This window comes from Leptonychotes weddellii, chromosome 9 (genome assembly GCF_054177405.1).
Source record: "Leptonychotes weddellii isolate Sample4059 chromosome 9, ASM5417740v2, whole genome shotgun sequence".
NCBI classification, from domain to species: domain Eukaryota; kingdom Metazoa; phylum Chordata; class Mammalia; order Carnivora; family Phocidae; genus Leptonychotes; species Leptonychotes weddellii.
In genome coordinates, this window is record NC_138377.1 from 66,637,117 (window position 1) to 66,649,358 (window position 12,242).

A 12,242-nucleotide genomic window follows, 5' to 3' on the forward strand; every position below is an offset into this window, starting at 1 on the left:
TATATAAACACATAGTGTTTTATTTATTTTTTTAAAAGATTTTATTTATTCATTTGAGAGAGAGAGAGAGAGAGAGACAGAACACAAGCAGGGGGAGAGGCAGAGGGAGAGGGAGAAGCAGACTCCCTGCTGAGCTGGGAGCTGGAGCCTTGGGCACTGAGAGATCATAACCTGAGCCAAAGGCAGATGCTTAACCTTCTGAGCCATCAAGCGCCCCCACATAGTGTTTTATAATAAATCATCTTCCTTCTATTCTCTTTAGACATTTTATAAATTTTTAAATTGTGTGTGTAGGTAAAATACATTTTTTATACATTGTAGTTCAGCATTATAAAGGTGGCATAAAAATATTTGTTATAAGAAGGGCGTGTTGCTGGGGCGCCTGGGTGGCCCAGTCGTTAAGCGTCTGCCTTCAGCTCAGGTCATGATCCCAGAGTCCTGGGATCGAGCCCCGCATCGGGCTCCCTGCTCGGCGGGAAGCCTGCTTCTCCCTCTCCCCCTCCCTCTGCTTGTGTTCCCTCTCTCGCTGTGTCTCTGTCAAATGAATAAATAAAAAAATCTTTTTTTTTTTAAAAAAAGAAGGGCGTGTTGGGACTGATAAGGCAGGTAGCAAGGGAAGCATCTAAGGAAAGAAACTGGAATCTGGCTCAATAATTTGAGAAGATAGGATGCCCCCAAGTCGGAGCTGAAGCTCAGGTGTTTACCTGAGAACGAAGGGTACCTCCCTAAGGAAGGGATATTTTCCAGAAGACAGATAATCTGTTTTACCCAAGGTAAGCATATTTCTCCTGCAACTATCTGTTTGGCTCTGCTCTTTATGAAATGTACTAGCAATACCATCCTAAAGGTCACTTGTCTCTTTCCAGAGCCTGGTCCTACCTTCTGGGAAAAATTCTGCTTAGCCTTTCAGGATGGCTCCAAATAGATTGTTTGTAATCCACGGCTCTCTCCCAGGTGGACATTGGCACGCTCGCAGTTCCCTCTGCCTTCATTATTCCGTTATCTACACCTGCTTACAGGCCACTGCCTTTCACCTGGTTACAGACCATTAGACTTTCTCTCACCTTTTATTTCCACTTTCACCAAGTAACTTTAGGAGGAACTAAGAGTCCAACTATCTTTGACACCAAGAGTAAAGGATCCCAGATAGGTAGAGAACATGCCAAAATCCTTCCCAAGAAACGGAGTTTGAAAATGCAACAGGAGAAAGGAGGCGGGGGTTGGGGGTGGGGAGGAGGGACGGGAGTGGGGCGGGGACTAAACTCAGGCCCCGGAGAGGCTGCAGCGTCCTCCACGAGTTCTGATCCCGGCCGGCAGCTCAGTTCCCCGCGGCCCGGTGCTCGCCGCGTTTCCGCCCGTGCGCCGTCCCCTCACCGCTCCCCGCCCCCCGCCCGCTCCTCCTCCGGCTTCCACTCCGCCCACTGGCGGAGCCGAGAGCCGGGCCCCGGCTTCCTGCTGCCGAGAACCGTCAGCCCCGTCTTCAGCCCCGTGGGTTCCGGGGACGGTCCGGGTGCAGGTAGAAGCTGGCGCGGGCCCTGGGTCCGGGGCGCTGGGCTCGGCAGCGGGGAGCCGGCGGGAAGGGCCTAGCGCGGCCACTTGGGACGCTCGGGAGAGTCGGGAGGGCCTAGCGCCGGCGGCGAGCCTCTGCCCGCCGCGTCCTCCGGGCTGCTCGGGACGGGGTGTGGGTGTGAAAGGAAAAGTGCGGGAGCCGGCGGAGACCGTGAGGGAGAGGCAGGGGCGGGGGATGCAAGGACACGGAAAGAGACCAGTGAGAATGAGTCACTCCTCTGCTCTGTGTGCTCCTTGGAAGGGAGAGTGGCTGCCAGTACCGAGCAGTAGGTGGTGCGCGCACTGCTTCTAATAACGGGGTGTGCTGAGGCAGGAGAGTATCAGCCCGCTTAAAAGCGGCTGTAGATGTGTTAACCCGGCAAGGTCTCCAAGATATACTAAGTGCAGAATAGTGTCTAAAGCGTGGTCCTCTTTGTGTAATGCAAAAAAAAAAAAAAAAAAAAAAAGCGGGGGGATAAACTTGTATATGTAGAGAAAAGTGTCTGAAACTGTTCCTTCAGAACTGTTAGCAGTGATCATCTCTGGAGAATGGAACTGGAGATGGGATTTTTACTTTTCGTTTGTAGTCCAGCTGAATCTCCCTTCACAAACTCCAGGGTGCAAAAAAAATATTTCACTGTATTTTTATGTTAACTTAGTTTTTATTGTAAGACTCTTTAAAAATTTATTATTTTTAAAAGATTTTATTTATTTGTCAGAGAAAGAGAGAAAATAAGCAGGGGGACCAGTAGGCAGAGGGAGAAGCAGACTCCCTGCTGAGCAAGGAGACTGACGGAGGGACTGGATCCCAGGACCCTGGGATCATGACCTGAGCCAAAGGCAGACGCCCAACAGACCGAGCCACTCAGACGTCCCTATCGTAAGACTTTTTATTTTGCTTTGATATATCTTGAGTCAGTTCTGAGATTTCCCGCTCCTTTCCCTAGGAGCTTATATAGTGCAAAGACCCGAGGGAAGTGTGTAGGCACAGAGGCCATCATTCTTGATGTAATTTGTTCACACTGATGCACTAGTGTCTGGTGAGATATCATTGTCTTTTCTAGTTTTGGATTGTCAATCTACTCAAGTCTTCTTGGAAGTATTCTGCATTCTTGTCCCTCAGCTCTTGTATATTAAGATCTAAGTGATTGACTTAACAACGTACTTATTCCTAAAATACTTAAACATAAATAGGAGATAAGCACTTGTCCAAATAAGTAAATACATTCCTAATGATATAAATTTAAGCATTTTCTCAGGCAGAGGTTCTTAATTTGCAGTTAATGGGGATTCTAGGAGATCCATGAATGGATTCCCTGAAAATGGCGTGCAAAATGGTATATACTCATGTTTTTCTGTGAAAAAGTTATACAGCTTTCACCAGATTCTCAAAAGCCTTTAAACCCCACTGACAAGGCATTATAGAAAAAATGGTGAACAAGGTGAAAAGGGTCTCTGTCCTCAGGAACTTATAGTCTGGTGGGGGAAAGACAAACAGGCAATTACAATGTAAGGAATGTGTTCTGTGATAGAGGAGGTTTGCTGTTGGTGAGAACATAGAGAGAGCCATGTATATTAGACTAGGGCTGCCTGTCAGCAAAGGCTCCTTGGAGGAACTGACTATTAAATGGAGGCCTGCAGAGTGGCAGGAAAGTAGAATTTGGACTGCTAAAGGAGGGGCTGGGGAAGGAAGTGCTCTTGGTAGAAGGAAGAATGTTTTAGGCATCTGCCTGTGTAAAGATCCAAAGTCAAGAGATACCTTGGCAATTCATAAACTTAAAAGAGTGTGTATGACTGCAGTTTAATGGGAGTAGCAGTAAGAGATGAGGCTGGGAGAGGATCAAAAGCCAGGTTATGTGTGTGATGCTGGCCATGCGGAGGTGAACCAGACAGAGGAGCTCCCTGACCCTCAGGGAGTTTTATTTTAGTAAGGAGAAACAGGACACAAGTAGGCAAGTAAGCAAACAAAATAATTTTTTTATCATGGTAAAATAAACAAGGTGATGTAGTAAATGGTGGCTGGGGTATATATTGAGGAGCTGCTTTAGACAGATCTATATACTGTGTGCCACATGGATAGGAGGGTTTCAACAAAGGTAGTGGCCAGCAGAAGGGAGAGAATTGGATAGATTTGAGAGACATTGAGGGAGTAGAATCAATAGGATTTGGTAGTTTACTGGATGATAATAACAAATAACAATAGCTTCCATTTATTGAACACTTACTAATTACCAGGCACTGTTCTAAATGCTTAATACATTTTTATTTATTCCTATAACAACTCTATGAGGTAGGCATTTATCTCAATTTTGTGGATGAGGAAACTGAGGCACAGAGAGTTTAAGTAACCAGCCCAAGTAGATTCAGCGTCCCATCAGGATTCAAACTCAAGTCTATTTCACTCCATATCCCTGTAAGCAGAGTAGGGAAAGGAGAGGGAATAGAGTTGAGGAAGAGTGGGAGAAAGAGGATACATTTGGGGTCTGGAGTTTTGAGTATCTTTCAGTCTTCCAAGTGGAGATGTCCAGTAGGCAAATGGATAAATGAATATGAAGCTCAGATGAGATCTAGGTCAAAGAATAAATTTATGAGTTGTCAGCACAGAAATGTTATTTGGCACCTATCCTGGGAAAGTATACAGGATTAGAATAGAATTCTAAGGAGCTTCAGCATTCAAGCGATGGTGGGAAAGAGCCTTCATGAAGAGGGGGTCAGAGATATGAGGGAAACCAAGACAGTGGCACCAAGGCAGCCAAAGAGAAAAGAGAGTTTCAATGAAAGAGTGAGCAACAGTGTCATGTTCTGCTTGAGAAGTGAGGTAAGATAAGGGCCAAGATGTGCCTGTTCTCATAGTAACAAGAATTCCATTGGTTAACCAAGAGGACAGCTTTGGAGGAATAGGGGGGACAGAATCCCATTTAGTTGGTTGAACAGTGAGTAGGAGGCAAGGAAGTTGAGGCTGGTGAATATAGACGTCTTGATCAAAATATTTGTTTCTCTAGAGCTAAGAATCTAGAATCTATACTTAGAATCTATACTTAGTTGGAATCACACTAACAGCCCTAGGAGGCTCCTTTACCCCTTCATGAGGAGACCCGCCCCTTTCGTCTCCAGCACTTTTTTTTTTTTTTAAACTTCTCTGCTCTTCGGCTTCTGCCTTATCTTTTCCTTACTCCTCTCACTTAGAATGCTCCCTGCATTCTCTCTGTATAATATTTTCTGAATACATCCTTAGAATGAACCCACTCCTAGAAAAAGAAATATTGGTTGTTCCCTGTCTGCAGGTTACTGACATTACCAGGAGGACTATGGGAAACACATGCTCCCAGTGCAAACACACTCCAGTGTACCCAGGAGCTCATGACCTGTCTTTCTCTCCTTCTAGGCATATACTGGTTGGGGTCCAGCTATGGAGAAACTCCATGGGCATGCGTCTGCCCACCCGGACATCCTCTCCTTAGATAACCAGTGCCTGGCCACACTTCCGGACCTGAAGACCATGGAGAAGCCACATGGGCATGTGTCTGCCCACCCAGACATCCTCTCCTTAGAAAACCGGTGCCTGGCCACACTCTCTGTTCTAAGAAGTACTGTGTCTACCAGCCCCTTGCTTCACTGTCTCCAGAGAGCTCACCTGGTACAAGCTGATCTGCGTAGCCTGAACATCAGCAACTGCCCACTCTCTGAGCCTCCAACCTGGAGGGCCCAGGGCCTCTCTGAGGAGCGAGGCTGTCCCAGCCGCCCCAGGGCCTTGAAATCCGTCTCTGCCACAGAGAGAGCTCCTGAAACAGCTTTGGTAATAGCTCCAGGCACTCATCCTGACTCCACCCATGTCTGTTGGACGCCCTAGTCCCTAGCCTTTGGTGCCACAGTTTACCCTCTGTGCTGCTCTGTGTCTCTATAACTTCTGTCCTCAGAGCTTCTTCCTGAGGTGCCCTTGACTCTTGGGCTGTCTTCTTCAGCGTCATTACTTTTATTGCATATCAAGTTCAGATATTCTGGACAATAGAGCCAAAACAGGCCCTGTCCTTAGAAAGCGTCTGCTCAGGAGCAGGGGCAGCATGGTGTTGCAGTAGCAGCCCATCAAGCGCTTTTATCAAGCAGGAGATGCATCTGCTATACCGGGCCCACTTCCCTGTATGTACACGTGTAAACGTATGTCCACTTGTACACGTCTATACAAGCACACTTAGCACACAGGGCAGAATCAGTAGACAAACGCACTTTCCTTCTGTATGGACTTGGGATTCAGACTGAGGCAAAGGCTATACTGTCTCAGCCAACCATAAACCATACAACCTTGGCCAAGACTTAAGCTTTTGAAGCTTTGATTTCTTCCCCTTTAAAATGTGGTCGATGAAAATCTATCTCAGAGGGTCATTGTCAGGATTACTAGTGCCATCTTACATTTATTTAGGGCTTTGCGATTTGCAAAGAGCCATATATATATATTACCCGTTTAGTCTTCTAATGGCACCATTAAGTAGGTAGTAGGAAGTGAAGAAGCTGAGACTCAGAAGTTAAGCAGCTCACGGTTGCTAGGGGATTGATCTGGGACTTGGCCCTTTTTCTTCTGAACCCGGAATATCTTAATAGTATCATAGGAGGTGTGTTGTGAGGGGCCCCAGGCTCCTAGGCTGTGGCATCAATAAGGAGATGACAGCAGGGGAAGATCCCAGAGCGTCTGAGCGAAGGCTCAGAAGGTTGAGTTGGGTGTGTGTGACAGTGAGGTGTCACTCCGTCAGCCAGGAGAGTTGGATGCTGGCATGTGAAGGGGGAGGGAGGAGGAGTTTCGGTGCTGGAAGACAGATGTAGACTCTTCCTGTGCCTGGGATCTGCCTTCAGATCTGTCTATGTTTGAGAGATCTGCCTTCGGATATGTCAATGTGATTAATAACTGCCACTGTCCTCAGGGTCATTGTTCCTCTTCAGAAGAGAAAATGCCAGAAGAGAAGGAATGGGTAGAGGTTCAAATGCCTTTTTATAATCTAAGCTTGGGAGAGGAGGAAAAGGTAGAGGAGCCTGTCCTGAAGCTCACTGCTGGGGACTCTGAATCTCATCCTGGGCCCACTGACCAGGCCCTTAAGGACAAGAAGGTAAAAGTTCCAGAGTTGGGGAGAGGTTGATGATGGTGGAGAGCAGGGTGTGAGGTGGTGTGGAGGGGTGGTGACCAAAGGCTGAACCAGATCCCCTCCACAGATGGAAGGGGAAGGAGGGGGCATCACCCAGCTCTTATTTCTCACTCCCTAATCACCTTTTCTAACCTTGCAGTTGGACAAACATCTTTCTGAATGTGGGGTCATTTCTCTCTGCTCTTGATTTCATAAATCGGCCTGAGTGGGTGCCTTGAGTTGGTCCTCATTACCTCTTTCATCCTTTCTCCCCTCTCTTTCCTGATTCTCAGATGGTTCTCATAAGCTTGCTGTGTTCCACTCTGACATCAAAGGTAAACATAGAAGATGCAGCTGACCCGACTTCAGGTACTCTCTTTGAAGTCTGTAGTGAACTTGCCCCCTTGGAGCCTGAGTTCATCCTTAAGGTACTGTGGTGTGAAGGAGGGGATGGATGGGAATGGGAAGCTGGGAGGTAGGAACTGTGGCCATGGTGTGGGAGGGGGGTGGTGGCCAGCTTGGTGGGAAGGGAGTAGGATCTCTGGGTGAGTCTGAGGGCTAGTCCCTGGGGTTCTCTGAGGAGCAGGGGAAGATGAGATTGGGAAAGAATATACTAGGGCTCATTTGTTTAGTAAGTACACAGGCTAAGTACACAAAGCTAGGCCTTGAGGGTCATTTCAACAGATATAATGAAACTTGGCTCTGGCTCTTTTTTTTTTTAAAGATTTTATTTATTTATTTGACAGAGAGGGAACACAAGCAGGGGGAGTGGGAGAGGGAGAAGCAGGCTTCCTGTGGAGCAGGGAGCCCGATGCGGGGCTCGATCCCAGGACCTGGGATCATGACCTGAGGCGAAGGCAGACGCTTAACGGCTGAGCCACCCAGGCGCCCCTTGGCTCTGGCTCTTAAGGAGCTTATGATATTGTTAGGGAAGCAGAACACTCCCAAGTATCACATAAATGCAAACGGAGTAGTAGGCAGTGAATGTTTCAGAAGCAGAGAAATGGTGGGGGAGTGTTTTCTATGAAGCTTTGGAAGATGGCAGGTTTAATCAGCAGTTTGAACCCTGGGTAATTTTCAATAGACCTTGATGGTGGGAAGCCTTCTACGTACCTGGTTGACTTGGGAGGTGATCAGTAGACTCAGAAGAAGCCATGATGCAAAGGTGGATAAGGGCTAGATTATGGAGGATGTAGCGTGCCAAGCCAGGAGGCTTGCACTTTCTATTTTATAGACAATGTGAAGGGGTCAGAGAAGGTTTTATGCAGGCGGATTAGGCGAGCAAGTTAGTTTAGGACATGATGCTATGGGACAAGTGGCTGAGATGCCAACTGTCCCCACCCTGTGCCCTAGGCATCTCTGTACGCCAGGCAGCAGCTGAACAGCCGGACTGTGGCCAACAAAGTGTTGGCCATTGCTGCCTTCTTGCCACTCTGCCGCCCCCACCTGCGACGCTATTTCTGTGCCGTTGTCCAGCTGCCTTCTGATTGGATCCAGGTAGCCGAGTTCTACCAGGTATGGCACTCTGTGCCCTGACCTTTGGCTCTCACTGCTTGCCTCTCCTTTGCTCATTGCATCCCTGTGGAAAATTCTCATCTAGTTTCGCCTCCCCTCAGCTGTCTTCAGCTTTGCTTCCCAGACAGGACAGCTTCTCCCCGGATCGGGTTGGGTTGCCCAGTAGGGAGAAGGTGACTGAGAAGAGCTGGACCACAGTTGGAGAAAAATTGGTCTTATTCGTGTTTACGATGTAGGAGATGAGAATCGGAGAAGTCTGCCAACTGGCCCAGGATCATGGAAATGATCACTTTAGAGCTGGGGCTGGAAACCACCTCCTTCTTCTGTGCTTTCATTTAACCCCATCAAGTGGTCTGGCCTTGTTTTAGAAGGTTGGTTTGTGTCTCACTCCTGATGGTCTTTCCTTCCTCTCTGGTAGAACCTGGCTGGAGGAGAGGAGGACAAGCTGGCGCCCCTGCCTGCCTGCCTGCGTGCTGCCATGACTGACAAATTTGCCCAGTTTGATGAGTACCAGCTGGCTAAGTACAACCCTCGGAAGCACCGGGCCAAGAGACGCCCCCGCCCGCCTCCCCGCCCTCCAGTCAGTCCCTGCTCAACCTGGTCATTCACAGGCCAGGCCCCTTGTCTCTGGAAAGGCGGGGTGGGGGGGGCGGTCAAAGGAACATGCTGACCCTGGGGGATCCCACACTAAGCATCTGACATGTTCCTTCCACCAGAAATAAAGGAGAGAAAGGCAGAGGAGCCGAGTAGAGCTCAGGAGGCAGAGAGGGCAGGGCCTACCTCTTTCTTGGCTGGCTTCCTTTTTGGTAGAGAGGGGCTTTTGGAACTATTGGAATGGCTCTCTCCAAGGACGAGTTCCTTTTCCCATTTTGAAATTGCTTCTCCTGTCCCTACAGAAGACAGGGCGCCCATTTTCTGAGACACAAAAATATTTGCCGAGGTACCTTAGGCCTCTTAAAGATGAACAGAAGAAGGTGAGTGCCTTGTTCTGGGGTTCCATATGTGCATGTAAAACCTTTTCTGAGCTGATATTTAGACATGGAATTCCATTTGGTTTAGAAATACTAATGGCTGGGGCGCCTGGGTGACTCAGTCAGTTAAGCGGCTGCCTTCGGCTCAGGTCATGATCCCAGGGTCCTGGGATCGAGCCCCGCATCGGGCTCCCTGCTCTGCGGGAAGCCTGCTTCTCCCTCTCCCACTCCCCCTGCTTGTGTTCCCTCTCTCGCTGTCTCTCTCACTGTCAAATAAATAAAATCTTAAAAAAAAAAAAAAAAAAAAGAAATACTAATGGTGTGGTACGCACATGCCAATTTCCTACCTGGGGATTTCTCAGTTGTGATTGTGGGGTCAGGTTTGAGAGCACTGGGAAAGGCTCCTTTTATTTCCCATTTTGCTCGCCTTGGTATTTACTGACAGGTGGCATGTCCAGCTGAATAAGTGAGTTAAAAATGTATGAAATAGGAGCACGTGGGTGGCTCAGTTGCTTAAGCATCTGACTCTTGATTTGGCTCAGGTCATGATCTTGAGGTCATGGGATCGAGCCCCGTGTGTTGGGCTCCTCACACAGCAGGGAGTCTTCTTTTTTTTTTTTGAAGATTTTATTTATTTATTTGACAGAGAGACAGCGAGAGAGGGAATGCAAGCAGGGGGAGTGGGAGAGGGAGAAGCAGGCTTCCCGTCGAGCAGGGAGCCCGATGTGGGGTTCGATCCCAGAACCCTGGGATCATGACCTGAGCCGGAGGCAGACGCTTAACGACTGAGCCACCCAGGCGCCCCAGCAGGGAGTCTTCTTGAGGTTCTCTCTCCTTCTCCCTCTGCTCCCCGCCCACCCCTGCACATACACACACTCTCTCAAATAAATAAATAAATAAAGTATGAAATATCTACCTTCCATAGGAGGTTTTAAAACCGAACCAAACCTTTTGCATTAATGACAAATAAGGCACTGCACTTTGTGGTTAAGAGCATAGAATCAGGATTTAGACCTGGGTTTAAATCCCCCCACCAGCACCACTTGCTGGCTCTGCAACCTTAGCCAAATGACTTACCCTGTCTTACCTCAGTTTCCTCAGATATAAAATGGAGATAATAGCAGCACCTCATTGGGTACTTCATTGGGTTTTTGCGAGGATTAAATCAGTTATTGAATTTAGAGTACTTTTTTTTTTAAGATTTTATTTTTGTTAGAGAGACAGAGAGAGAGAGAGAGCATGAGTTGGGAGCAGAGGGAAAGGGAGAAGCAGACTCCCTGCTGAGCAGGAAGCCCAATGCGGGACTTGATGCCAGGACCCCGGGATCATGACCGGAGCCACCCAGGCTCCCTGCATTTAAAGTATTTCTAACAATACCTGGCACTTAATAAGTGTTAGCTATCACCAACATCATTATCATTAAAATAGATTATTAGGAAAATAATATGGTGGTGTTACAAGAGAACACATTCTCAGTTGGTCAACTGATCTTTTCTCTTCATCCTAATAATATATCCCAAACTTAGCTCTTCTGCCATAGAAGATTCTACCATGGAAGATACCATAGAAAGCCAACTTCTTTCAGTTTTTTCACTCCTCACAGCTTGCATTGTGCTGATACCTCCATTTATCTCCTCCTCCAAGTCTCAGTGATTTAAATAAAAGCTGCTTTTCCTTTCCCTCCCTCTAAGAACAAGATGTTCTCTGTTCATTCCATCCCCATCTTGTTTTTCACAAGCCAATTATCCCATGTTAACTATTGATAGTTCAATCTTGTGTACATGAAACACAGTGACCCCAAAGAGCTGCTATGGTATGCTCACTGCAGGAGCGCTTGTTGCTCCCTGGGGGAGACTTTTGCCCCCTATTCCTGCTCTTTGCCCACATCTACTTTGGGGGAAGAAATTACCTCATAGGTATAGGAGGTCTGCGGTTCTGATTTCTGGAGCAAGTGACTATGGTTGTAGATTAAATGACCGCTGTGGAACTTGGGGGATATTTCCACAGTTTGAGGAGACCTACAATGCAGTGCCAGAGAAAAAGAAGCAGCCGAGGTTCACTCTCAAGAAGTTAGTACGGCGACTGCACATCCGGGAGCCTGCTCAGCACGTCCAAGCCTTGCTGGGCTACAGGTGAGAAGACACACCCTGAACACCCCTTCCACCTGGGTGACCCCGTGGCTTTTCAGCCTCCACGGCCCTGGCGCCTGTAGTTCTGACCCCAGCAACATTAGGGGCAAGCCCTGGCTTTGACTGACTGACCTTTCCTTTTCTGAGTTATTTTCAGCTGGCTTTGAAATGATAAGCTTTTCCTCTTCTTTCCCAGGTACCCCTCCAACCTACAAATGTTTTCTCGAAGTCGCCTCCCTGGGCCATGGGATTCTAGCAGAGCTGGGAAGCGGATGAAGCTTCCTCGGCCAGAGACCTGGGAGCGGGAGCTGAGCCTGCGGGGGAACAAAGCGTCTGTCTGGGAGGATCTCATTGGTAGAGTAACTTTGATCATATATTCCCTTCCTCTCTTCCCCATTCACACCTCTACATGTTGGACCCTGACTTAATTTCCATGGCATGATACAGTTATTCTCTTGCCTGGTGGTTGCCTCACTGAAAGTGACTGGATTTGTGAGGTTTGCCGTCGACCACGCCCAAGTGGACCGGTGGTGCCCGCTTTGAGTGGCTCTGGCATCATAGGGAGATCATTATTCCCGATGTGGGTAGGTGATGCACAAGCCTTGATGCACACAGGACAAAAGTGGTACCTTCTCTCTGATTTCACCTGTATCATACTGGGTAAGTCATCCAATCAAGGGAGGACTGGCATATTGGAATCTCCGCAGGAACCCGTAGTTAGGACATGGACATTTTAGGTAATTTGCCCATACTGATAAAGAGAAAAAAAAAATTAAATTGGGAGGCCCAAGTTATTTCAGTCTTCTGTTTGTCTCTTTTTGTTGTTGTTGTTAATTTATTTTTAACTCTACAAGGCTCTTTCTGTTCTGTCTTTTTTTATGTCCTCTTTCATCTTTGAAAATTTCAAGTCAAGTTCTGTCTGTTGAAAAACATCTTGCTGTAGAGTTTGTGACTTTCAGAAGCCCCAG

At 47.7% G+C, this 12,242-nt stretch overlaps 1 protein-coding gene across 8 annotated transcripts in view; it reads left to right on the top strand.

The window, feature by feature from the left end:
• The first annotated feature begins 1,348 nt into the window (after positions 1–1,348).
• Positions 1,349–12,242, top strand: part of TEP1 (telomerase associated protein 1) — a 37,830-nt gene continuing 26,936 nt past the window's right edge. For 4 of the 8 annotated variants that reach the window (XR_014148562.1, XM_081830813.1, XM_081830818.1 and 1 more), the window contains exons 1-10: positions 1,368–1,516; positions 2,268–2,428; positions 4,934–5,344; positions 6,462–6,644; positions 6,953–7,087; positions 8,013–8,174; positions 8,593–8,754; positions 9,071–9,148; positions 11,153–11,277; positions 11,471–11,628. Coding sequence is in view for 7 of the 8 variants with exons in the window: in XM_081830813.1 (XP_081686939.1) it covers positions 4,958–5,344; positions 6,462–6,644; positions 6,953–7,087; positions 8,013–8,174; positions 8,593–8,754; positions 9,071–9,148; positions 11,153–11,277; positions 11,471–11,628 (1,390 nt within the window). In the remaining variant the exon portion in view is untranslated. Of the gene's footprint in view, positions 1,517–1,587; positions 1,843–2,267; positions 2,429–4,933; positions 5,345–6,461; positions 6,645–6,952; positions 7,088–8,012; positions 8,175–8,592; positions 8,755–9,070; positions 9,149–11,152; positions 11,278–11,470; positions 11,629–12,242 lie in introns of those variants that run through there. The other 4 variants (XM_081830814.1, XM_081830815.1, XM_081830816.1 and 1 more) reach the window with 4 other exon arrangements.